General features: G+C 44.2%; 5 protein-coding genes across 7 annotated transcripts; 4 read left to right on the top strand and 1 right to left on the bottom strand.

Moving 5' to 3' along the window:
- Positions 1 to 81: 81 nt before the first annotated feature.
- LOC128713153 (uncharacterized) lies at positions 82 to 9,857 on the top strand. Its single transcript, XM_053808013.1, has 11 exons — positions 82 to 246; positions 317 to 1,175; positions 1,245 to 1,951; positions 2,026 to 3,381; positions 3,457 to 4,100; positions 5,387 to 5,556; positions 5,838 to 6,010; positions 6,078 to 6,615; positions 6,676 to 6,999; positions 7,064 to 9,718; positions 9,787 to 9,857. The coding sequence occupies exons 1-11, from the start codon at positions 154 to 156 to the stop codon at positions 9,855 to 9,857; spliced, it is 7,590 nt and encodes a 2,529-aa protein (XP_053663988.1). The 5' UTR covers positions 82 to 153.
- A 254-nt stretch (positions 9,858 to 10,111) lies between these two features.
- LOC128716407 (esterase B1-like) lies at positions 10,112 to 12,376 on the bottom strand. Its single transcript, XM_053811326.1, has 7 exons — positions 12,233 to 12,376; positions 12,009 to 12,146; positions 11,587 to 11,737; positions 11,130 to 11,521; positions 10,712 to 11,056; positions 10,374 to 10,628; positions 10,112 to 10,312 (listed from the first exon to the last, which is right to left on the bottom strand). Exons 1-7 carry the CDS (start codon positions 12,374 to 12,376, stop codon positions 10,112 to 10,114), a joined length of 1,626 nt encoding a protein of 541 aa, XP_053667301.1.
- Positions 12,377 to 12,956: 580 nt separating this feature from the next.
- On the top strand, positions 12,957 to 15,100 carry LOC128711838 (esterase B1-like). The gene is made up of 4 exons (XM_053806724.1): positions 12,957 to 13,097; positions 13,488 to 13,625; positions 13,693 to 14,238; positions 14,300 to 15,100. Exons 1-4 carry the CDS (start codon positions 12,957 to 12,959, stop codon positions 15,098 to 15,100), a joined length of 1,626 nt encoding a protein of 541 aa, XP_053662699.1.
- A 121-nt stretch (positions 15,101 to 15,221) lies between these two features.
- Positions 15,222 to 16,227, top strand: LOC128711848 (charged multivesicular body protein 6-A). The gene is given in 5 exon segments (XM_053806734.1): positions 15,222 to 15,265; positions 15,267 to 15,462; positions 15,522 to 15,631; positions 15,694 to 16,115; positions 16,187 to 16,227. Coding segments are annotated over 5 exon segments (813 nt in total).
- A 2,199-nt stretch (positions 16,228 to 18,426) lies between these two features.
- LOC128710827 (CTD nuclear envelope phosphatase 1 homolog) lies at positions 18,427 to 23,248 on the top strand. 3 transcript variants are annotated; one of them, XM_053805681.1, is made up of 4 exons: positions 18,427 to 18,569; positions 22,475 to 22,723; positions 22,799 to 22,981; positions 23,057 to 23,248. In XM_053805681.1, the coding sequence occupies exons 1-4, from the start codon at positions 18,465 to 18,467 to the stop codon at positions 23,246 to 23,248; spliced, it is 729 nt and encodes a 242-aa protein (XP_053661656.1). In that variant the 5' UTR covers positions 18,427 to 18,464. The 3 variants fall into 3 exon arrangements, with proteins under 3 accessions (XP_053661656.1, XP_053661655.1, XP_053661657.1); XM_053805680.1 differs by having other exon boundaries at positions 22,466 to 22,723; XM_053805682.1 differs by lacking the exon at positions 22,799 to 22,981 and having other exon boundaries at positions 22,466 to 22,723.
- The last annotated feature ends 4,237 nt before the right edge of the window (positions 23,249 to 27,485 follow it).

The raw sequence follows: 27,485 nt of genomic DNA, 5'->3' as shown, positions 1-27,485 counted from the left end.
TCATTAGCTATTTCGTAATCGATCGATTTTGCGGCCTCGGTGGTTTGTGAATAATCGATAATTCGTTTTGCAGTTAACTCAAAGAGCGTACCGGTTGATACCTCTTTGAACACCTTCATCCGGAACCATGCCCATCTGAGTGGTACCAAGTTTATGTGTCTCGAGGGAGGCTGTGGTGCTTGCGTGGTTAACCTCAGCGGCGTTCATCCGGTCTCTGGAGAGATCTTCTCGTATGCTGTTAACTCAGTAAGGCTCTTCGCAGTATGTTTAGCCTCGGAAACCCCTGCTAACCAATTTCAAAATTTCTCACTGCTAGTGCCTATTTCCTGTGCTCGCATGTCATGGCATGGACATTACTACGGTCGAGGGAATCGGTGACAAGCAGCGCGGCTATCACGCTACCCAAAAGTTGCTGGCTCACTTCAACGGTACCCAGTGTGGATACTGCTCTCCCGGCATGGTCATGAACATGTACAGCTTGCTGGAGACTAAGAAAGGGAAGGTCACCATGGAGGAGATCGAAAACTCGTTCGGAGGCAACATTTGCCGCTGTACTGGTTATCGACCCATCCTGGACGCTTTCAAAGCCCTGGCCGTCGATGCCGACCCAAAAATCAAGGAGAAGTGCCAGGACATTGAGGATCTTACCAAGATTTGTCCCAAGACCGGATCGGCCTGTGCTGGCAAGTGTGCCGCGGCTGGAAAAATCAACCCCAACAAGGGACTACATCTGAACTTCGATGAGCAGAGGGAGTGGCATAAGGTTTACAATGTAAGTGATATCTTTGCCATCTTCGAGAGCATTGGAGAAAAGCCCTACACGCTCATTGGTGGCAATACTGCCCATGGTGTGTACCGTCGTAGTGATGCGATCCAAGTCTTTATCGACACCAATGCGGTACAAGAGCTGCGAGCTAGCTCAGTAGGAAGCACCATAACCGTGGGAGCTGGAACCTCCCTGACCGAGCTGATGAACCTGTTGTCTTTTGCTGCGAAGCAAAACAACAACTTCTCCTACCTCGAACACTTGGTCCAACATATCGATTTGATTGCCAACGTGCCTGTTCGCAACACTGGAACAATCGCTGGTAATCTTAGCATCAAAAACCAACATCACGAGTTCCCCTCCGATCTGTATCTTATCTTGGAGGCTGCTGACGCAACGTTGACCATTCGTAAGTATTCTCAGTGGGCTAGAATATCATACCTTCATTGCTTCTAATGGATCCTTCATCCTATTTCAGTGGAGTCCCAGGGCAAAACAAAGACTGTGCGACCTTCCGAGTTCGTTACGCTGAATATGAAGAAAAAGCTGCTCCTTAACGTTATTCTTCCTCCGCTGGACCCATCCATCTACGTCTACCGTTCGTTCAAGATCATGCCCCGTGCCCAGAATGCACACGCCTACGTTAACGGTGCTTTCCTGATCAAGTTGGACGGATCGAATATCGTATCGAGCAACATTTGCTTCGGTGGAATCGATCCCCAATTTACGCATGCTTTGAAAACGGAAGAGTTCCTCAAGGGAAAGAACCTCCTAACCAATGAAGCTATTCAAGGAGCCCTGAAGATCTTGGCAAGTGAACTGAATCCCGACCATGTGCTGCCTGACGCTGTTCCAGAGTATCGAAAAAATTTGGCCCTTTCGTTGTTCTACAAGTTTGCGCTTAACATTGCACCGGAACTAAAGGTATCCGTTAAAAATGAATATAAATCTGGTGGATTAGTTCTCGACCGTCCCCTGTCGTCTGGCACACAATCGTTCGACACAATCAAGGAGAATTGGCCGCTTACGAAGAACATTCCTAAAATTGAAGGCTTGCTGCAAACTTCGGGAGAGGCTAAGTATTCAAACGATTTGCCAGCGTTCCCGAACGAACTGTACGCGGCATTCGTGCTGGGAACGGAGTCACAGACGAAGATTATCAACATTGATGCGTCGGAAGCGTTGGTAGGTTTGAGAAATTTCAGCTCACTTTCGCTTCATTTATTCCTTCAATTAACTCATTCATCTAACGCTTCTAGAAACTGCCAGGAGTTGTTGCGTTCTACTCGGCGAAGGATATCCCGGGAGCAAATAATTTTATGTACTTCAAAGGATTCATGGGCCCACACGATGAGGAAATCTTCTGCAGTGAGAAGCTTATCTATCATGGGCAGCCGGTTGGGCTTGTGGTCGCTGAAACCTTCAATCTGGCCAATCGCGCTAGCAAGCTCGTAAAGGTGCAGTACGAAAAGACGGGCTCGGCACGCTATCCTACCGTGAAAGATGTGCTCCGTGCTAAGGCTACCGATCGGGTGAACGACATGCCGTACAGCACGTTGGGCGAAGAGTTTGAGGCTGCGCCCAAGGGTGCGATCAAGGTGAAGGGATGCTTTGAAATCGGTGGTCAGTATCATTACACCATGGAGACCCAAACTGCTGTTTGCATTCCGATCGAGGACGGTATGGACGTTTACTCGGCCACGCAGTGGATCGATTTCACGCAAATCGCCATCTCCAAGCTGCTGAACGTGCCCGAGAACAGTCTCAATTTATACGTGCGTCGCCTGGGAGGAGGTTATGGATGTAAAGGCACCAGGGCCACTCTGATTGCTTGTGCGGCAGCTCTAGCAGCCCACAAGACGCAACGTCCCGTGCGGCTTGTAATGACGCTCGAGGCTAACATGGAAGCCATTGGCAAGCGTTACGGTGTCGTCTCCAACTATGAGGTGGATGTGGAAAAGGATGGAAAAATTACGAAGCTGTTCAACGAATACGTGCACGACTTTGGATCATCGCTGAACGAGTCTATGGGTCACTGTGCGGAGTTCTTCAATAACTGCTACGACAACAAGGCTTGGAAAACGGTCGCCAAGGGTGCGATTACGGACTCTGCTAGTAACACCTGGTGTCGCGCTCCTGGTACAACGGAGGGTATCGCCATGGTGGAAACCATCATGGAGCATGTCGCTCACGCGACTGGGCTTGATCCTCTTGACGTGCGTATGGCCAACATGCCGAAGGATTTGAAGATGTATGAGCTGATGCCTCAATTCCGGGCCGATGTCGAGTATGATACGCGCAAGAAGGAAATCGAGCAGTTTAATCGTGAGAACCGCTGGAAGAAGCGCGGCATTGCCATCACACCGATGCGCTACCCATTAGGCTACTTCGGAACGATCCACGCGCTTGTGTCGATCTACCACACGGACGGTACCGTAGTCATCACACACGGTGGCATCGAAATGGGTCAGGGTATGAATACGAAGGTCGCCCAGGTCGCGGCCTACGTGTTGGGGATCCCGATGGAAAAGATTAGCATTAAACCATCGGCCAACATGACGTCGCCGAACTCTATCTGTACCGGCGGAAGTATGACCAGCGAGACAGTGTCGTTTGTGAGTTGAATAGTGCTGCGCTTCAAATCTAATCACAAAACTTACGAATGCTTATTTTGTAATTCTGCTTCGCAGGCCGTGAAGAAGGCGTGTGAGATTTTGCTGGAGCGCATGAAACCGGTCCGCGAAGAGATGAAGGACGCTTCTTGGGAAACGATCGTGGAGAACAGCTACTACAAGAATGTGGACCTTTGTGCGACATACATGTACAAGGCGGCGGATCTGCAACCCTACATCATCTGGGGTTTGACCTGCACAGAGGTAGAAATCGATGTGCTGACCGGCAACGTACAGCTGCGCCGTGTTGATATCCTGGAGGATACCGGTGAAAGCTTGAGCCCCGGTATTGATATTGGTCAGGTTGAGGGCGCATTCATTATGGGCGTTGGTTACTATTTGACCGAGGCGCTGATCTACGATCCACAAACGGGTGCATTGATGACGAACCGTACCTGGACGTACAAACCGCCGGGAGCGAAAGACATTCCGATTGATTTCCGGGTGCGCTTCCTGCAAAAGAGCTCCAATGCGACTGGAGTCCTACGCTCCAAGGCAACTGGTGAACCGGCCATGAACATGACCGTGTCGGTACTGTGCGCCCTGCGTAATGCAGTCCGAGCAGCACGTACCGATGCGGGTTTGCCGAACGAATGGGTTCAGCTCGGGGCTCCATCTACACCGGATCAGGTATATCTGGCGTCGGGCAACTCTGTAGAACAGTATTTGTTGAATTAGTCGTTCAATTTGTTCAAGCAAATAAGACTTTAAACGTGCGGAATAATTTGCACTGAGGCTCCTCAAACATGGTTTCATACAGGGAATCTTATGGCTCCTTACAAGTCTATCATATTTTTTTTGTTTTTTTAAATAAAATGTAATACTTATATTGAAATATATTGGAAAACTGGGATAGGTGTGCAGAATCAATAACCTATAAAATGTACAATAAAGCATTTGTTTAAAACAATTAGTGACCGACTGCCCAATCGTATCGTTTGTGTCATGAAAGAATGTAATATAAGAACAGTTTTGGGGTTACATTGTATGAGACTATTTAGATCTCTGCCTTAAGATAACGTAAGCTTAAGATAACGTAAGCTTCTTATTAGTGATGCGCTGAATGAATCTTTAGAGAAGAGCCATTCATATGAACTTTTAGTGAGAAGTCATTCAAATCAGGAAACGACTCTCAAACGGTTCATGAGCAGTGGCGGCTTATGCCACTGCCACTGCTTGGACGCGGAATAGTAGTTGGATCTATTTATGGAGATTCAGAATCATTCATTAAGTTTCAAGAATATGAATCAGATTCACCCAACACTAATTCATACTGATCTTAACAAATTAAAAGTTTTTTTTCACTTTTCGAGAGCATTTTTAATACCGTAATCGTCGTGAGCTTAGATCTACAATGAAATAATCGCGAAGGACTATTCGCTTTTGTCTAAAAAAACATCGGAGAAATCATGGTAATGTAACATAACCCAAACAGTGTTTGATAAGAAGCGTAATGAAAGAAAAAATAAATAAATTTTATCTTCTTGGGAATAGATACCGGGGTTAAGCAGTATTTCTGTTGATAAACGCTTGTATCAGGTTCAAAATTAAATCATACTCACCAGCTCCATTCCCACGCATCTACCCATACATCAAACTCCGTTTGGCGCTCGACGCGACCTTACACCCTCTCAATTGTGTTGCCAAATTTGCCAAGTATCAATTCATCAACACTTGAACCGGTTCAGGCGCAGGACTAATAGCGACCAGAAACCCCCAACCGGTGATGATTTAAATTTTGTTCACGTGGAACGAATGCCGTCGATCGTACCAATACCATCATACTAGACGGCGCGCGCACGAGCATTCGCTCTCTCACGCACCACAAACACGTGAAACTCTCGTCGTCGTCACCGGGCGTCGTCACAAAAACAGACGAAGGTGATAAGAGGAGCATTCGATTCGGGGTCTATAAAAACCCCCAACAAAACAACCAACTGGTGAGAAGTTGCGACTTTAGTCTCTCGTTAACTCGCGATTCGCGCGTACGCGGTAAGATCGTGCCCGCTGGTGTACAACCTGGTAAACAGTTTGCAACCATTTGTGTAACATCGCAACGCGCCGTCGACAAAACAATCATGCAAATAGTGTTCACCATCAATGGGAAGGTGCATAAAGGTGCGCAAAGCCAGTCGCAAATCTTATCGTCCCGTGCGATCGAACGCCTCGATGAGGATAGGTCTTGCCACTAGTATCAATGATAAATTGCCATCTAGACCCTTCGGGTGTTGATAGGAGTGGCAGGTCAATAATTGGGAGCTCTCGCGATAGATACAGCCGTCAGGCAACGTGCAATCGCCTTCTACCTTTATCAGCAACCTCGCTGTATCTGTACAGGTGCCTAAATAATGTGCTATTATGTTTCTATTTTTCGCTTTTCTACTTCCCTCTCCCAATAGCGAACAGCGCAACCGTCCCGATCGATACCTCGCTCGGAACTTATCTGCGCTACCATGCACAGCTTAAAGGTACCAAATTCATGTGTCGCGAGGGCGGCTGTGGTGCATGCATCGTCAACGTTAGCAGCCAGCATCCCGTTACGAAGGATATCATATCACGTGCGGTGAACTCGGTATGATCGAACGATCACACATCCCATAGACTTGCTACTTACTCTATAGTCTATTTTCGTCTTTCAGTGTCTATTTCCACTGTTCTCCTGCAATGGATTGGATATCGTTACGATCGAGGGCATCGGCAACAAGCTGGACGGGTATCATGCTGCCCAAAAACGTCTGGCACACTTCAACGGGACCCAGTGTGGATTCTGTTCACCCGGCATGGTCATGAACATGTACAGCTTGCTGGAAGCGAAGAAGGGAAAGATTACAATGGAGGAGGTTGAGAATTCGTTCGGTGGCAATATCTGTCGCTGTACCGGCTATCGACCGATACTAGATGCATTCAAATCGCTAGCGGTTGACGCAGATCCGAAACTGCTGGATCTGTGTCAGGATATAGAGGACGTTCCCAGGATTTGCCCAAAAAGTCAAAACGGAAAACCCTGCATCGGCAAGTGCTCGATGGCTGCCCAGTGTGAGGAAGCGAACGATATCCACTTGCTGTTTTCGGAGGGCCGAGAGTGGTATAAGGTAGAGAACGTGCAGGCAATCTTTCGGATTTTTGATAACATAGAATCACGTCCGTATATGCTGGTTGCTGGCAACACTGCCACGGGTAAGAATTCTTCGACCTGAGCGATCTTTGGGTCATTTCATAAGTCATCGAAAATTTCAGGTGTATATCGACGACCAGACAACCTGGATGTATTCATCGACATCACCTCGGTGGCAGATCTACGAGTCAACTACTTCAACGATGCGTTGATCATCGGAGCCAACGTTACACTGACCGAACTGATGGCCATCCTGGATGAGGCAACCGCTACAAACGGGTATGAGTACTGTCGCGAAATGGTTAAACATCTCGATCTGATCGCTAACGTACCAGTACGCAACGCGGGTACCATCGCTGGCAATCTAAGCATTAAGCACCAGTACCGCGATTTCCCTTCCGATGTGTATCTACTACTCGAAGGTGTTGGCGCACGTTTAACAATTGGTGGGTGAACAAACAATAACTTCCAAACAAACTTACGGTACTCAATTTATTATTCCTTTTTCAGCCACTTCAACAACCTCTACGAAAGTCGTCACGGTCGAGGAATATCTGTCGATGAATATGAGCAAGCGCATCATACTGAACATTTTACTTTATCCGCTCGATCCCAAGCAATATTCTTTACGCACCTACAAAGTGATGCCACGAGCACAAAATGCACACGCGTACGTTAATGCAGTGTTTCTGCTGCAGTTCCAAGATACCGGTCTGTTGCGTACTGCTTCCATCTGCTACGGCGGCATCAATCCGGGCTTTACCCATGCTATTCAGGTTGAGAGTTTTCTCGTCGGTAAAGCTATCTTCCAAGATACCGTATTGAGAGAGACATTAGAGTTGCTCAACAATACGATATCACCGAACCATGTACTACCGGACGCAACTCCAGAATATCGGAAGCATCTTGCAATGACGCTTTTCTACCGAGCGATACTAAGCATCGCCGAAGATCGTGGCGTTCAACTGAACGCACTGTACTCGAGTGGTTCGCAGCTATCTAAACGCATGCTTTCAAGAGGTGAACAAACGTATGACACCATACAAGAGAACTGGCCAGTAACGAAACATATGCCCAAAGTGGAAGGACTGTCCCAAACAGCCGGAGAAGTAGACTACACCGATGACATTCCGAACCTTCCCGGGCAGCTGTTCGGTGCTTTCGTACTAGCCACAAAACCACGCACCAATATTCTGCGCATAGACCCAACGGAAGCACTCGCACGCACAGGAGTGGTTGCGTTCTATTCAGCGCAGGACATACCCGGCACCAACAACTTTATGCCGGTGGAGCTGGACAATAAGGAAGTGGAGGAAATATTCTGCAGCGATCGTGTACTGTACCACGGTCAGCCGGTAGGCATTATTCTCGCCGAAACATACGACGAAGCGTACCGAGCAGCAAAACTGGTGAAAGTTGAGTACGGTCCACCGGATGGTCAACCCATTCTGCCCACAGTCAAAGACGTCATCAAGGCTGGTCGCACCGAGCGCATACATCTTAGCGATGAGGTGCAGGTTGGCGAACGATACGATGCCGGTAGAGGATCAATCCGACTGGAGGGCAGTTTTGATCTGCCAAGTCAGTTCCATCTCTCCATGGAATCGCAACAGTGCGTGTGCGTACCGATCGATGATGGTATGGACGTGTACAGCGCGACACAGTGGGTCGACATCTGCCAGATCGCGATCGCCCGTGCCTTGCTGGTCCCGGAAAACAGTCTCAACTTCCGCATTCGACGCTTGGGTGGTGCGTTTGGATCGAAAATTTCACGAGCATCACAGGTCGCCTGTGCCTGCGCCATTGCGGCACATTTCTCGCAACGGCCAGTACGATTGATCATGTCACTGGAAGATAATATGGCTGCGATCGGGAAGCGTTCCGCATGCGTCAGTCGCTACGAGATGGAGGTTAACGAACGCGGTCAAGTGCAACGATTGCTCAACAAATTCTATCAGGATGCTGGCTGTAGCCTGAACGACCCAGTAGAGAAAGTCACATTCATGTTTTATCGCAATTGTTACGACACGAACTGCTGGAAGGTAGTGGGACACAGTGTACTGACGGAATCGCCCGGCACTACGTACTGCCGAGGCCCGGGGACAAACGAGGGAATCAGTATGGCGGAAAACATGATGGAGCATATTGCGCATCGACTTGGACTAGACCCTCTGACCGTACGCATGGAAAACCTCCCCGAAGATAGTATGATGCGAGAGTTACTGCCAATGTTTGTAGAGGACGTGCAGTACAAAGCACGTCGAATTGCGATTTCACAATTTAACGCAACCAACCGTTGGATCAAGCGAGGTATTGCAATCGTACCGATGAGATATCCGCAGTACTTTATGGGTTCGCTACACGCACTGGTTTCGATCTACCATGCAGATGGAACCGTAGCCATTACAACAGGTGGTATCGATATGGGGCAGGGTGTAAATACCAAAGTTACACAGGTTGCCGCCCGTGCCTTGGGCATCCCGACGAGTATGATACGGGTAAAAGCCATGGCCAACATTACCTCACCGAACGCAATCGTCTCCGGAGGCAGTATGACAAGCGATTCAGCTTGCTACGCCGTACTGAAGGCTTGCGAGATCTTACGCAACCGTATCGATCCTGTCCGAGAGAAGCATCCCGATGACACGTGGGAAGCCATCACGCAACGATGTCACCAGCAGCATGTCGATCTCTGTGCACTCTATCAGTATAAGACGACCGAAGTGCAGCACTACGTCGTGTGGGGATTAGCGTGTTCTGAGCTCGAGGTTGATATTCTAACCGGTAACGTCCAGATTCGTCGTGTCGACATACTGGAAGACGTTGGCGAGAGCATCAGTCCTGGTATCGATATCGGCCAGATCGAGGGTGCGTTTGGGATGGGCATTGGACTGTACTTTACGGAGCAACTGGTCTACAATGGAGAGTCCGGAGAGCTACTAACGAATCGCTCCTGGAACTACAAACCACCCGGTGCAAAGGACATTCCGGTAGACTTTCGTGTCAAGTTTCTACAGCGAACACACAATGAAAAGTTTGTTTTGCGTTCCAAAACAACCGGTGAACCAGCGCTCAATCTGACCGTTTCGTTGCTGTTTGCCCTTCGCATGGCATTGAATTCGGCACGCAAGCAGGCGGGTCTTTCCGACGAATGGTATCCGATCGGTGAGTATTGCCGGGAATTAGCAGCATAACGAAACGTACTAAATCTAAATTCTCTTTACAACTTTTAGACATACCAGCGACACCCGAACATATATGTCTGCTCGCAGGAAGCACCATCGACCAATTTAAATTAATATAATTTGTTGATTACAATGCATACGTTTTGAATATTATCAGAATTGCTATTTGGAACCAAAATGGTATTAAATTTATCTTTCCTTTAGTTATCACAACTTGCTCCAGTTCTTCAATCTATGTATTGTAATCCATTAGATGTATATTTTACATTTGCTTTACCATAATACCCATAAAAACGATTAAAATAAATGGTTTCGTAAGCATGTAGCTGTATTATTCTAATACATACACAGAACCACAGGAATTTCACAACTTTTAATACAGCTGATTCTTGTTGTAAATTGAGTCCCACAGCTTCATGCGTTTCATTTCAGGAAAGTCAACAAAGCTCAATCCAACGTTATTAATGTTCAAACATTTGTATGCATCCACCGTTGCCCCGACCGGTTCCCAAATATCTCCAACAGTTCCACCATTTGGAGTACCCAGTATGGCAAAGTTAGTAAACAACTCGACCTATAAAATGTGCATTAGAAATGTACATCCGTACCAATTGAAAACCGCACAGCAAACTTACCATACTTTGCATCGTCCTATACTCCATTGTATCGGTTTCCGGCACGGGGCTGAACAAATTTTTAAACAGATACGAAAGATCATCGGCATGAGCCGTTCCGCGCACATTCCGATCGCAGAAGTAAATACGGTAGTGATTGTACGTTTCGGAATCTACCGCAAATCGATAAACAAACGTGTTTGCCACCTTCGGCGACCTAGTCCTGGAGTAGATAGTGCGATGAATACCATGCCAAAAAAGCTTGTCGGTCATTAGCTAAGGTGAGAAGAGGCAGAGAGAAAAAATTGCATTAGCCTGAAGTGCATACGAAACGGGTGATGAATGTTTTATCTTCCTACCGTTAAATAGCCATCCCGATTATCAAACGATGGTTTCGTCTCACCATAGTAGAACTTTTTCAGCCTTAAACCGTATTCACGACACAATTGCGAAGCTCGTACCAGCTCTAGCTCGGTCGGTACCAAGTACTCGAAATTTTTAAGATTTTCCATTATGGCGGGATTTTCTTTGATAGAGCTCAAACAAAACAGTCCCTCCTCGGCGTTACCACCGATCAGTATATCGATATCGTTACTCCAGGCCTCGCGACACATTTCCAGCGGTTTCTTCGGTATGAAGGTGTTTTTCGTTAGATATGGTTCTACTACTGGACCGAAGGCAAACAGCAAACGGTTTTCCAGCTCCTTCAGAAAATAAAGAATAAAATTAACTGCGTGAGAGATGTGCGCTTATCATCTAGCCAAATCAAATACATACGTTTGGAGTTAGGAGCAGATCCTGCTTCTTAACGATATCCTCCGCGGATGCTTCCATCAGTACTTTGAAAGCTTCCGCTTCGCCACCCTTGCCATTCCACCCGAGCGCTCTGGCCAATCGTTCGGCTATACCACGCCTGGGCGCTGTAGACCAATTGTTCAGCGTACATCCCGACATCACGATCGCCCGGCGAAACAATCCTCTCGATTGTTCCGACACCATGTGGTAGTGTACCGAGCAACCACCCGCACTCTCCCCGAACAGTGTAATATTATCCGGATCGCCACCGAATTGGGCGATATTATCACGCACCCAACGGAGTGCTAAATTTTGATCCTTCAAACCACCGTTGCCAGGTATCGCCAATTCTTTCGAATCGAGAGACAAAAAGCCTACGAAAAATATGTAGAAAATGTTATAGTCAGAGTTTTACATGGCAAACAGACACAGTACCTACCGAATGCTCCAATGCGATAGTTGAAAGTAACCAGCACGATGTCCTTTCTAATGAGATAGTCCGGACCGTACATTTCCGTTCCGCTAGAACCGCGCATAAATGCTCCACCATGTATCCATAACATAACCGGACGTAATTTCTCCGGTTTCAGCTAAGAGGTGGTAAGGGCATGTATTTTGCTCAATTGTGCACAAATAGTTTGAGAACAAGCAAACAAGAACAGCTGCAAGTATTGTCTAGCATGTGAGGGTGCCATGTAATCAGATGCAAACCAAAAACCCATGATAAGAAAACATCAAGTGATAATGCCACGGAAGCATGAATAAACAATATCTGTTATCTGGGCAGCATGATTCGACATAACGTGTGAGATGGGATGGGTTTCAAATCTTGTTCATTTCGAAACCACATCCAACAATTACCTCCTTCGTGTACACATTTATGTACAGATGATCCTCACTGCCAACGATCTTGTTCAACAGCTTGTTGAACTGATATCCACTCGGACCTTGCTGCGTACAGTCCAGCGGTTCGGTCCACGGTTCCGGCACCTCCAGATCCTTTTACGATGATGTAACAAACAAAGGATCAACCAAAACAATTACGATTTCTGGAGAATTCTCTCATATCTGCGCTCTCGGTCTACCTTGAATCGACGCTCACCAACCGGTGGCTTACAGTAGGGTATCTTTTGAAAGTTAAGGTACTCGACACCGGTCGCGGCTGTTTTCCTTACGCCCCGTACTGGTCCGTAACGCGTGGCCACGATGGGAAGGTCGGGTTGGCTCATTTTAATGCTTCTCCAAACAACTGATGCTGATCACGTTTGAAACACTTCTGAGCTTATGAGCTTCGGAAAGTGTTCGCTCAGGGAATGCATACAATTCGCTCATTGTAATCTACGTACACTGATAGCGTAGCACATTCTATCGATAAGACTGGGAATTGTTTAACCTCTCACTCTGTTATTAAGTTTTATCGGAGCTATTAATTGATAGTGGTGGGTCATTTCATTACGCAGGCCGATCAAAGAAAAATGTAACAGCTAAAAAAATAATACGAAACTAAACGATTGGAATTTTACGAGATGGTAGTTAAAATTTAAAATATTATATTTTTTTCCAAAAATCAAACATTGCGTAGGAAACACTGCCATCCGCGCAATCAACGTTGCGTGCGCAGCAAACCGCGACATAAATAAAAGACGACGAACGCTCCCTCCTGAGCATTATCATCAAAACCGCGGCCTACTCACAGTGCACCATTTACTTGTTGGAAAGCCTTTCAACAGCTCTCCCGAGTTTTATTCATTTTCAGAACATTCTGTGCTGGTAGCACTCAAATTGTGAGGTATTCAACACCACGAAAAGATGGTCAACAACGAGCTGATTGTAAACACCGGTTATGGCCCGGTCCAGGGAGCAACCCGAACCGCTTTGTACGGAGCCGAATACGTCAGTTTTCAAGGCATACCTTACGCCAAACCTCCGGTCGGAGAGCTACGATTTAAGGTGAGAAAAGTGAATTTAAAAAGGCTTAACATTACTCGGTAAAGAAAAGATTACGAACTCAAGTGGGAAAATTGTTTTTACCTAAGCAAGCTGATCATATTGATGAACGATATCATCCGGTGCGTACTAAGCTTAAGTTAAATGATGGTTTCAGTTCAGCTATTGAGTTTATTTGCAAAGCAATTGTGCAAGTGGTAGAACTTATGTTGTGCGTATCAACAATGATGTCATACTTTAAATGAGGGCAGTGGTTCCCAAACAAAATTGTCTAAAATAAAATGTGGCTTTGTGGGAAGAATTAATATTTTAATGTATGTAGAGACTAAAAATGTTCTTAGAAAGTTTACTAAGCCCTTTTGTTGAATAATCTAATCTTTTCTCCCCTACTAGGATCCTTCACCGCCTGAAAAATGGACGACTTTGTTAGATTGTACCCAACAATCCCATCCTTGCTATCATTTGGATCGCCGAGTCAATCAAATTGTCGGCAGCGAGGACAGTCTAAAGTTGAACATTTTCACCAAAACAGTAAGTATTGCTTATCTAGATTATCTACCTTAAGATAATGAATAATAAAGTACTTATTTGTGTGTAGATTAAACCTACTAAACCACTGCCCGTTATGGTGTACATCTATGGCGGAGGATTCGTTGAAGGTACCAGTGGAACCGAACTCTACGGCCCGGATTACCTCGTCGAAAAGGACATCGTGCTAATCACGCTCAACTATCGCGTCGGAGCACTCGGTTTCCTTTGCTGCCAGTCACCTGCAGCCGGTGTCCCTGGAAATGCCGGATTAAAGGATCAAAGACTCGCTCTTACGTGGGTGCGGGACAATATTGCCCACTTTGGCGGTGATCCAAACGCTGTCACTCTGTTCGGGCATAGTGCAGGTGGAGCCTCGGTACAGTATCATACCATTGCGGAAGTTTCGAAAAATCTGTTCCAACGTGCCATCATCATGTCGGGCAGCACGATGTGCCATTGGTCACTTACACCACAACGTAACTGGCCACAAAAACTCGCAAAAGCCATCGGTTGGAAGGGTGACGAAGGTGATGAGGAATCGGCACTCCGCTTTTTGCGTCAAGCATCGCCGGAAAGCATTGTGGAGCATCAGGAGACATTGTTTGGACCTCAGGTATTGCAATATGCACTACAAGAACTTTACAAAAACTAACGCAAAACTTTTCCCATCGCAGGAAATACAAGAAGGTTTACTTACTCCATTCGCTCCCACGATCGAACCATATGAAACAGATGTGTGTTTCATTCCCAAATCACCCTTTGAGATGTCCCGTACCGCTTGGGGAAATACGATTGACATCATGATTGGCGGTACTTCCGAGGAAGGTTTGATTCTACTACCGAAAGTAAAGCCAAAGCTTCCTGTTATGCTGCAGGATCCTAGACTGTTCATCGGCAATGTGCCCTTCCATCTGAAACTCACCCCCGAGGAGCGGATGGCATTTGCAGAGCAGCTGAAACAACTGTACTATCCCGATTCCATTCCGTCGGTAGACAACTTGGATGGATTCATTAACATGGCATCGGATCGTATTTTTTGGCACGATTTGCATCGCACTATACTGGCTCGTACCCACTATGCTCATAACGCTAAAACCTTCGTTTATCGCTTCTGCGTTGATTCACCGTTCTTCAATCATTATCGCATTCATATGGTTGATCCTAAAGCACGTGGCACATCTCACGCCGATGAGATTTCTTACCTATTTTCCAACATATTCGCCAAACCATTGGACGCGAACACGTTCGAGTACCGGGCTATTCAGTACATGGTGGACATTTTCACCAACTTTGCTGCCAACGGCGATCCGAATGGTTCAAGCACCGCTAATCTATCGTGGATCTCGGTTCCACAAACGGCGCCACCGTACAGCTGTTTAAACATCTCCAACGAAGGAGTAGAGGTTGTGGAATTACCGGAAACAAAACGTCTGAAAGTGTGGGATTCATTCTACGTGCGCGATGATCTTTACTAGCGGATACAATATTATTCCGCACAATTTTGAACGTAAACAATAAATTGTATATGAACCGTGAGTACGGCGATTGTACCTGGTACATGAGAACCTTGATTACCGTCAGCTGCTGAATGTCGAAATGTCACAACAAACCAAACCAAATCAAAACAACACTGACTCATTGTGACCATCCACTGCATTATTCGAATGGAAACACACTTTTTGTGATTTTGTTCTTTTTCTAAACGTATTTGATAATTCAATTAAGATTCTTCAGCCACTTACCGGTCGCCTGTGTTTCATGCGCCATGGGAAACATTTTCGGAAAAACTAAAACGAAGCCCGTCAGTCGTGTTACAGAACAAGACAAAGCAGTTCTAGTAAGTCATTTCGTTATCTAGCTGTATGGATGATACTAATGGCCTTCTTTCCTACGCAGCAATTAAAACAACAAAGAGACAAACTGAAGCAATATCAAAAACGTATTGAACTTTCACTAGAAAAGGATCGAGAGCTGGCAAAGAAATGTTTAGCCAACGGGCGTAAAGAGTGTGTATGAATTTCATGTATTACATCTGAATGATAACTTTTACTGCTTTTTGTCCCCATAGACGTGCCAAAACTTTGCTCCGGAAAAAGAAGTATCAAGAGAAGTTGTTAAGCAACACCGATGCGCAGCTGGAAACGCTTGAAAAGTTAGCCTCAGACATCGAGTTCGCTCAGGTCGAAGCACAGGTGGTTAGCGGCCTTAAGGTAGGCAACGAGGCACTCAAAAAAGTCAACGAGATCCTGTCGATCGACGAGGTGGAGCAAATACTTGACGAAACACGTGAGAGTATTGAAAAGCAGCAAGAGATTGATGCACTGCTGAACGGTGTACTCACCGAAGAGGACGAGGACGAAGTGTTGGCCGAGTTGGAAGATCTGATTGGAGCTAAGGAACCAAAGGAAATGGAAACGGAAGACATTTCCGATCGGTTGCCGGACGTACCGGACGAGGAGCTCGCCAAGGAACGCAAACGCAAGGATAAGGGTAAGTTTCATAGCACAGATAATTCCCAATAAGTTTGATCCAATAATAAATGGTTCTTTTTCCTTTTGTAGATACCTCCGGATCGAGCAAAAAGGTTGCCTTGGAGGCTTAATGTGGAATTAGCGCTACCCCGCATTGTTCCGGAGTTATTGCCATCGGATTGCGTATTGCAACGATTAATGTATGCTTTATATACATATGCCTTTATAAGTGTTTAAAGTTTTTCCACTGGCTGAAGAAACATGTGTAAATAAAATTTATCTATCCAAAAGAGAAAGGTTTCTTCCTGAACACATAAATATCACGTATATGGTTTTATTCAGTACTTTTCTCTACGTATCCATACTTCCATTTCTTTTTCGAAGTGCAGCCTTCAAATCGTGCTTATCGTAGCGAATGCAGAACAAAAAGAACTTGCACGAAAAATAAATCAAACGGATATCGAAAGCGGCAACCATATTTCATTTCAAATTTTTTGACATCTCCACCGTGCCTCTCGCTCGCACACATTTTTGACATTTCATTTTTGCTACGTGAAACGCCGAAGAAGAAGAAGAGCCAGAGTTGCTTTCATCGCGGCGCCTCGACAGAGCGGTATATTTTCTTCTCTAATCCAATAATTGAAAAATCAAGAAAAGTAGCAAACAAACCAAGTTGTGGAGCAATTTGCTCGCCCGAAATTTGTCTACACGTGTGAGGGTCCGTTTGGCTCATGCGGAGACTGTGCAAACGGTGAGCAAAAGGTGTGTGAAAATTCGTGAAACCACAAAAATAGGCGAAATTTGTGCTATTCGTGCAAGATCAAAAAGTGCGGCGGCGTGCCAGCCTATCCACTGGTGTGTCTCCCCGGTCAATCTGTGTGCGTGTGTGTGTGTATGAGTTTTCTCCGTTGCCAAAGTAATGTAAAGTACTCCCGCCTCTCGGCTAGTGCGTGTGTGCAATCGATCTAAAGAAACTTCCAGCCCGGTTAAAAAAATATATCCACATCTCATGATACACATTCAAAGTGCAAATCGTGGACCAGAAAAAGGAAGATTGTCCGTCCCTTTTTGGGGGCCGTTATCCATCGCTCTCGAACAACCAGGTAAAATCCAAGCTAACGCAGGTTATCAGTTATCTTCCACATAATTGGCAAAGGGATGGGTGTCGAAATTTGTGATAATTTCGTTCCGCAAAGGACCGTGCGATTCCCGAAAGCAAACGAAGGAGATGCAGAAGCTCACTGCGGGGCGCTAGAGTGCCAAGAGGAAGAAGAAATCATTTTCTATCCTGCCTCCACGTGTCCTCTTCTCACTTCAATTTTCTCTGTTCCCGTTGCCTGTCTACAGCGGTTGTGTGGAATCTGCGCGCTCCTGTCCCGGTTTTTCTTGCTTATTTCGCTTTTTACCATGATGTGTACTTGTTTGTCCGCAACGTAGTGTGAGTATGCTGCAAGTGCGTGAACGTCACTTGTATGTGTTTGTGCAAAAAGGAATGAAAGGAGCAAAAGGAAATTGCCACTTCTCAGTCTGCTGTCAGATGAAGATTGGTCCCGCACGAATTTAACTTCGGTTTGATCCAACAGTAGGCAAATGTGGCATGAACGTAGGGCGTCCTGGCGTCGGGCATCCTGGGCGTTTTTACTCCTATTACCAACAATCCTGCGAGCGAGCTTATTATCTAGCGCAGCAGTGTAGTCACTCATCTACGCATTTGTTATGCCTAGTGGTGGGAAAATAGAATATGCATTGTAAAACCTCAACTAGCCACCCACCTCGATAACCTTTCTTCCTCTATAGTTTACTAATAAGTTTCTCTTTTATTTTCTTTCTCACAGCCGCCGAAACAACAGAAACCGCTCCCGCAAAACATGGTTATTTGGCTGTGACGGATTGTGCGTGACGCGTGACTATTTTCAAACGGTCTCAAACATGTGCGAAGGCATGGATGCAAATAATTAGTGAAGGACTGAACGCAACAAAAACGTCGTTCGTGTCGGCTGCGTGCGCGCGCTTTTCGGTGTGTGTGCGCGTTAGTTTTGTGTTTGCCGCGTGGAAGCCGGTTCCCTGATTGGCAGGACACAACGCCGGTTCATCCTTTTTCTGTGTAATAACCAACCAAGGCTGTAGGTCTGGAAGTGAAACGTAACTAACGGGCACAGTATTCCAAACGAAACGATTGTCTTCCTATCCCCGTCACTACCCCGAATGCGCGCGGTATTGCAGACAGCTAGCACGTGGATCGGAAACACACTTCCATACCACCGAGCAGTGAACCGCATCAGCAGGTTCAACCGCACCATTATCGTTGGCAGCTAAGAGGGACGCGCTACCAACTCTCTTTATGCGCTAACCCTCGGTGGTTCTGAGAATGCCAATGTTGTCACAGTTTCAAATGAACTTTCGCGCGTTTCTCGTACTGGCGTCGAAGGTATGGACGTGTATCTGCTACATGTTCAAGCGGCAGGTCCGGGCGGTAAGTGTGTACACATGTTCGTCGATTTTTAATTCCTTCAGCACCTTAAACGCTCCTCACCACTCCAAAGTCATCATTTGCGTTTAGTAATTTCATGTATAACACGGATATTATTATTACTTAAACAAAACTACACACAGAAAACGTAACTTCTTTGCTAACGAAAAGATCTTTCTTTTGGCGCATGGTGATTGGCAAAATTGGGATATACTATGGATAGTTAAAGGAAGGCTTTAATTTAGTTTAATTTTAGCATAACCGTAGTGCACACAGCATAGCGCATAAAGATTTCTAGAACGGAACAGATTGAACGGCGACATAAGGCATCAGTTCGGTTTATAAATATTAATTTATTTGCATTGCCATGTCCAGACCCAGCGAATGAAAAAGAGCCAAACGAACGGTCGGCAGCAGGCGCTAGATATTGTGTGATGTATCCATTTACTTTGGTGCTGACAGATACACACCGGCACGAGATACATAATTTTAGCACCGAAGCAAACAGAGGAAGGCAAACCATCCCACAAATATGTGCTATTGTTGACTCTCGTCTGTAGCAAAAAAAAAAAACCGTGATCGCGAAACAAGCATGTCCAAAGCATGGTTTCTTAGTTGAATGAAGCGTACAACGTACATGTGCTTCTCTTTCGAAGCTCGTACATCGTATGAATCCGTTGTTATGAATCGAGAAACAGGGTTCTTCTTTTCACATCATCTTGCGTTGCAAATTCTGTTTGTTTTGATTTTGTTTCTTTGGCAAAGATTTTATGACGATTTGAGCGCGGAGGATTATCAGAACGCGCGTGAGATATGGGTATTGACGGTGGGACAGGATTATAAATGTAAAATTAGAAAGCTTTGAATTGATTGTAAGCAAGAAGTGTCCCCGAAGCACTGGTATTAGTTGGCAAACATACATGCCCTTGTAGCCAATATTCATTCATGGTCCGAGTGGGATTTTGGACCGGTCCTGTCGTTTGAAGACCGGCACCCTTTTCAAAACACCACCGGGCCATCCCCATTGTATATAGCAATATATCCCTGAAGAGCTATTGAGACATAAGCCATATTGAATTCTTGAGAAAGTTAATTTCAACATTTTGTTCATCACATAAAATAATGAACTACCCTCGGTATATGAGAAAATGTAATTAAAAACAGTCTCTTATCTTTTAACATGCATCGCGCGATGATACACCTGATCCTCAACTCCCTTCAGCCGAAACCCCCCTTTTAGCATTGATTGTGGCAAATATAGGTGCATGACGATACACATACAAAATTACCCCGTCATGCTGACTAATTCGGTGACCCACGAGGGTCACAAACAGCTACCATTAGGTTGCGATAACTTGATACAAATACCAGGCGGCGATATGTCGTTAAACCAATACTGGTGGTACAACCTATTGAGCGAACGTTAATTTGATAAATGATACATTAAAACTCACATCCACCGTAGTACCATACAGTCCGCTGATGGTTGCAAAATCGTATCAACTGTACGATGGTTTTCACGGATTTGCTTAGCATTGATTGACATCCATACGCGTTCCGCATATCTAGCACCGATTTGGGCTGGTCTATTATTTCATATCTCAAAACAAAAACGATGGTGCTGCATGAAAATCGATTAAATTGCGTTTGCCGCGCAGTTTTAATGCACCTCCTTTGTGTGTACGTTGAATGATGTCTTGATCATCGACTGTAAGACGATTAGCATCGCATTTCAGTTCCAAAACGAATCGGAAGTGCAGAAATAGGATTGATGTGGCTCCCACTCGAATCATCTAATACGGCTGCAATCTAGCTGCAGTTTTGCATTTCCGTTGTACTTGTTTAAAACGAGGTGCAATGAGACTCGGATGTTATTTGGTTAGTCATTTCTGTGCTAAAATTCTGTTGGAATGTAGTACGATTTTTTCTTACGTGTTGCATTCTTTATAATTCGGCTAAGGATTTAGTTCTAAAATTGGCAACGTGATATTTATGTGCCTTGTAAAAGTGCGAGTTGTAGGTAAATATTTGTTGTATCCTCGCAGTTATTAAATTAAACTCCTTTTTTGTCTATGCTTCACAGAACTGAGTAGTACGGTCATATCACTGCACTAAGGTTAATCCCTCTGTTCCGCAACCACCGATTATTGACAACAGAAAACCGTGCAATCACAGACGGTGAGCGAACACGAGCATTTGAATTCAATTACCAACGAATGAGCTAGACGCTACCGTGGTAAAACGAATTGAAACCAATCGCTTATCCATCGAGCGCCACCACCGTATACATATGCACTTTAATTGCATCCGTAGCGCAACGTCCGCTTGGTGTGGCGGTCCGTGCGTATAGGTCACACACGCATACCCTCAATTGCACAACCGGTGTACCGCTTCGCGATCGGATTGTGCTTTGTGTGGCTGGTTTGTGCAATGAGTCCCCGTTCTTCGATTATCGGACTATTAAAAATGACATCGCGATTCACGCGATTGAAAGCTAGACAAACTCGTGCATGGCGCGCCCCTCCACACCGTCCTGCAATTGTGTGTGCAGCACGTGCATAGTGTGACGCGTTGTAAATAGCTGCTTCCCTGTCTCTCTGCAGAGTTGTTTCCACCTTTTCCACCCTGTTTGTGGCCAAGCTGCAAATCGGATGTATAAACAAATCGTTCGTGTCGAAGGTGTTACTTGCTAAATTGGTTCCTTGACGCGTTTCATTCATGGTTTTCTGGGTTTTACGAGCGTGTGATTTGCTGTTCTTACGTTGTGTTTCATTTCTCATAGCATTTTGTGTGCAGTAAGATTCGTTATGAAATGGCAAAATTAATCCTTCGAAAATTATAGTAAATTTTAGTAATCCGTATCCTAAATATGAAGTATTTTTGAAGTGTAGTTGGTTATTTCAAGTTTTAAAGTTTAAAGTACAAAACAGAAAAATTGTATGGAAAAAATCTGATCTTCTCGGGAAAATATGATCGATGACTAACACATGATCGTAACCGTTTACTTCCATTGCCAGCAGCCAATAGTCCCACCAGTCAGCTGGTGCCAATATGATCTAATTTTAACCTCTCTGGTAGCATCCCCATTTGTGTTTGTGAGTCTATGAAGTGTTTTGTTTAGGAGTTTATATAAATAACAAAAACAGCGCTCTCTCGCAAAAAATGAAATGTTTGAATCAACAATTCAAACAACAATATATAATACATACATTAAAGCGTTAAGTTCATAACTGTGAGAAGAATAGCCAAAGAATATACTTTGCACTGGTTTACAGTCGAAATAGTTAAATTGTATACAGCAATAGAAAAATTCCAACAAAATGTCCCTTTCATACGCAATGCTCTATTATTAGTTTTAAACATCTCTCCACATTTTCCATTAGAATAAAGACATTAATTACCTGTATGTAAATGAATTTTCTGCAGTACTGATTATGGCCAAAAGGGGTTAAGCGTGTGTTCCTTGCACGGCAGTACCCACAGCCGTTTCTCAGCTCCATGTCTCATACCGATACACGAACGAATTGTATCCCACACGTGCTGCTGTTGTTACTGCACCACTCTGTCCACATTATCATACAGCCGACGGTGTGTGCCGTAATTTAATGCTTCCTATTACTATTCGCTCTCGTTTTGCTGCCATTTCGTTGCTAGGTTTATGCTATTGCGTGCACTTATTTTTTTTTAATACGCTGGTACCGCATAATACGCATCATTTTTTGCAATAGGGAATTTATTAAACTTAATTGACAGTTAAACAAACATTCTGGCTAACCGTTTTTCAATCCCGCCTTGTTTTGCCAACACACCAACGCACACACTGCAAGCGCGCCAATACACCACCCGCAAAGTGATATGCTTTTATGATTTTCTCTTCAACGATAATTCAACTGACTTAGTTTGTACAGCATCAACCGGTGAAATATCAACTGTTTCCGCTGACGCCGGTCTCCCGACATCGGCTGAGTATGGTCCAGCGGAAAACGCTGGTGCTCGACCTGGACGAAACGCTCATTCACTCGCATCACGACGCAATGCCGCGCAACATGGTTAAACCGGGAACGCCCCACGACTTTACGGTCAAGGTGACGATCGATCGCCATCCGGTACGGTTCTTCGTCCACAAGCGACCCCACGTCGACTACTTCCTGGACATTGTAAGTATTATCGTGCAACTCCGCATGGCTCTTTAATCTAATATCCTATATTTCTTCTCCCGCCCTTTTGGAAAGGTTTCGCAATGGTATGATTTAGTCGTGTTTACCGCCAGCATGGAAATTTACGGTGCAGCCGTAGCCGATAAGCTAGACAATGGACGTAACATCCTGCGACGACGCTACTACCGACAACACTGTACGCCCGATTTTGGCTCGTACACCAAAGACCTGTCAGCGATATGCAGCGATCTTAATAGAGTATGTTGGTATAATGGTGAAAATTACTCCAGGGTACATTATTCACATTTCGACTGTTTTCTTTTTTCTTGTTAGATATTCATCATCGACAACTCACCGGGTGCATACCGATGTTTCCCCAACAACGCAATACCGATCAAATCGTGGTTTTCTGATCCGATGGATATTTGCCTCCTGTCACTGTTGCCACTGCTGGATGCGCTCCGGTTTACGAACGATGTGAGATCCGTGCTGTCCCGCAACCTACACCTTCACCGTTTGTGGTAGCAGGTGGGTGTTCCATTATGATTTTTTTCGTTTCTATCCATTACTAACTCGTAAGTTACATACACAGTACCGGACAAAAGAAGTGCGTTTGATCCAATAGAGTCAGTATAAAATCATTGTCCTGTAGGACTCCGTAAACGACATATGCCGGCACTTCCTGTGATTTAATTTCTCGCTTAATAATAGACTGCTCGTGCTTTTCCATTCCATTCTAAGGTTTGTTGTCCTTTTCTTAACAATTAATGAATTCTATAGCGTAGTTATGGAGGCAACCAAGTTATCCTTCATGTGTGAGTCGTATCGTTGCACAAGATAGACATTTTAGATAAAAAACGAGACAATGGCGATTTATAGAAGAAATATTTGTTTGCAATAATGGAAAGTGAAATTTAATGTGGTTAAATTAAATTTTCTGTTTTTGTCGGAACAGTTTTGTCCGCCACTGTATATACTGCCAATAACCGGGATCACTAACGGATATCTGTTTCTCTTCCTGTTTCTTTGCAGAATTTGATAAATTTTTTATGGTGCGCTGTGAGACTTCTAAAATCTTACAAATACGTTTTTATTTTATTCTAGAATTATGTTTACTTTCTAGTGAAGAAGCATTGTTGTGCATTTTGCTATGAACAAGTGTAAAATGAAGCGTGACAGAAAGAGAAGCTAGCGCAAGAGACCATCTTACAAGGCTGTAAAGATCAGGCAAATGCAATCAGGAGAAAAAGGAATACTACCATCTAGGAATAGCTCAGTGGAATAGCATCGTATCGTTTCCTATTCTAGCAAATCAAGTGCACTAACAGGGGTTAGCGTATCGAATTAGTTGACATCGAAAGTGAATTGAAATCTGAATTAGAAGAAAGTAAATATCGAACTGTTACTACTATTGATGCAGTTGTGAATGGAAGGTATGTGAAGCAATGTATGATTCCTACTTCATAGTAATGGCATGCCCGGTGATGTATCCTCGCAAGGAGCGCTAAGGCGCAGTTGCGCCAAATCTCTTGTTATTATTTTATCTTCAAATAACACTCACGTTGGTGGTCGACTAGCGCGATAATCATCGAAGCGGTGGGAACAATTGAATAATTTTTGTTTTTTGTTTTGCGTTACTTGAAACCGCATTCTATCGGTTGATAATGGTCGTGTTTTGATTTATTCTTTCTCAAAACATCTTCTTTGTAAAGTAGTAGTTTATATCAATCGTTTCTATATGCTTAATTACGAGGCCCTCCCGTTCACAATCAAACAAATTATTACGTTACGTTTTCGCTTTTGCTGTGAGTAAAACGAAACTAAACATTCAATTGCGCCGGTACTGGTTGGCGCAGTTGCGGGTTGGAAAAGATTGCGGAATGATACGTATTATTGGAGTACAGTTGCATTGAACTATCGCTCTTAAATCAAATTTCATTGATTTTCTACGAAAATTAGCATTAATTAAAGGCTTTACCACCACCAACCAGGACGAAAATTAATCGTTTTTTCTTAGTTTTTTAGCCAGAAATATCTACGAAAATGATATGTAAATGTCATTTTGTATGCGATATACAAATCTACATTTGCTCCGTCGGTGCGAAACAAAAATCAAGCGTATCTCTTCTCGTAGGAGATACGCACCGTACAGCAAACCATAAAGTGAAAGTTGTGTATCCTTCATTAGTAATTAAGATTCCAAACGCGACAGAGAAACTCGCAACGAATTCGAACTAATACCGATGGCACAATTTGTGCGCAGAAGTCCAGAAATTGTCCCGATGGTATGCGACAATGCGTTATACTAAAGCTAATGACCCTACGATAGCATCGTGGAATAGTTAGTTTCATTTGCTCAATCACTGTTAGCAATATTATGCGGGGTTAAATGTTTTATCAGGCTTTTGTTACTTCTCCACACATTTATTTAAATTATATCGCTCGGTATTACGTCCAGGAAGGGCTTGTTCATAAACATTAGTATATTTTTTTGTTACATTTGTTATGAAACAAACGTTATCTTATTTACCCGTTCTATCAGTTCAAGTATCATTGAACATTCAATTAAACATTTTCAGTCAGAAGTATTGAACATTCATCTAAACATTTTCACAGTTTTAAACGCTAACTTTTTTTTATTACATTACGCGACAACATACAGCACGTAAATCTATACATAAAAGACACTGATTGATTCACGTTGTAAGGAAAACGGTGCCCAATTACTTACGCCACATGGAGAAAACTTGCAAAATGGGAGAAAACAAATATTTTTTACGTTAGTGAACAACACACGGTACAAATGAAGTAAGCAAAACTAAACAATATCATGACGTAAGTTGCTGTTTGCTGCGTAATGATGATGCTGCAAATATAAGTCTAATGTAAGCAATTTAAGTAAAAAAACTCAATGCGCAATCCAAAGAGAACGTGCAGAGAAACTCGCAAGAACGGAAACACTTGAATGAGCATAGCATGAAAAATGAGGAACATCTCTGCAGTGTGTTGCGATATCTGCTGTTTGCACATGTACATTTAACACCAGTTCCAGCACAAGAGGCAAATTCGAAATAATCGTCGGTTTTGATAAAAGTTATTAAACGGCGTCAGGGAAATGTTTGTAGCATGAACTTGATCACGGGGAAAAGCCCGATGACATTTTGAAGTAGACCGTTCTTAACACATATGGAAAGCTTATTTAAAATGGAAAAGTGCACACATCGTACAAGTGGTTTGTAACAAAATTGCAAAAACACAATAGAACAGACGAACAATAGCCCGATTAATAAGCGGCTGAGTAAAACACACACACAAAACAAAACAAGGCAAACAAAGATGAAACCCGAACGTAAACAGACACAAACAGCAACATAAGTGGATCGTCCTGGAAGGTACCGGCACAGCTTGATGATAACAAAACAAATATGAAGCGAAGGAGGAACGAAGAACCGTATTATAAGTTTAACTTTATGAATCGACTTTGCAATTGGGGCGCTGTTTTGGGGACTGCGTGAAGAACGAAACAAATGTAAATAGTACTTGTTAGCATGATAACCGAATTGTGAAACAAGAAAATCCGTAAGCACATAAGTATGAAGTTACAGAACAGAACCAGAGCGGCAAACATCGCAAACGTAAACGAGATTTAATGGACGGTACAGACATTCAGCAGGAAGAATATACACACCCATTGTGACGAGGAAATGTAAAAGAAAAGAAAACAATAGAACCATACTGAAATGAACATAACGCTGGAGGACATTTTTACCATGGGGTTGAAACGACTGAGAAACGTTTTATGTTCAGCTATGTGTTAGTTGTGGTCATTTTAATTAAATTTTACACCAATAATTTGGGCTTCTGCATATGCGTACGGTACAGTACAGGCCGTCTGACATTATAGTTCAATCACGTTAACCTGTATTGGTTTGGAATAATTCATTGATGTGGACCACGTCGTTTTCTGCGCCCAACTGCACAACAGCTAAGTCTATCTAAACACCCTTCTTGCTTCAACTGTAGTAAATTAATTCATTTCCCTTTGTTTTGCACATTGATATACACGTATCGCTCATGCTGCATTATTTATTCTTTTCAATTAATCCTCTATCGTATCTCCCCGCAAACATCGCGGAATATAACTCCACGTGCGGTGGAAACAATTTTCACAATCAGAAGCTGTTACAAAAGACTTTCCATTTTCTATGGCTGCCATAACTTCTGCTTCAGTTCCTGGCTTTGCCCGTTTGCATATGTCGTCCCATTTACTGAAGAGATTTTCAATTGGGTTTAAGAACGGAGAACATGGAGGCAAATATTTAACCTCGTCTGGACCACCTTCGAACAGTTGATTGATTTCGGTAGGATTAAGACTTGGGACGCTATCGAACATGATAACCGCCCGGGACACATTTTCCAACCGCAACTTACCTTTCAATTGTTCCATGAAGCAAATAAAACATGCCTTTTCGATAATTCTGTTTTGCGGCGTGTAGTGCACAATGCCTGTCCTATTCATGGCAACAAGTACCGAAATGTTTCGGGTTCGTATTTGTGGCACAGTTCTCATTGCTTTGATTCTTACGCAGGGTTTGCTTAGCATTAGTCTCAGATTGATTTGAAATGCAGCTTTGCCCACAAAAATAACTCCAGCATCTGGCGTGTTAGCAACGAGTGTAGCGAATGCAACGGCATATTCTTTTCGTGCCACCAATATATCTTCAGAAGTGTATCGTTGCTCAGGGGACAGATGCAGCCGTTT

Source organism: Anopheles marshallii, chromosome 3, assembly GCF_943734725.1.
Source record: "Anopheles marshallii chromosome 3, idAnoMarsDA_429_01, whole genome shotgun sequence".
Classification (NCBI taxonomy): Eukaryota; Metazoa; Arthropoda; class Insecta; order Diptera; family Culicidae; genus Anopheles; species Anopheles marshallii.
This window is presented reverse-complemented; position numbering and strand designations above follow the sequence as displayed.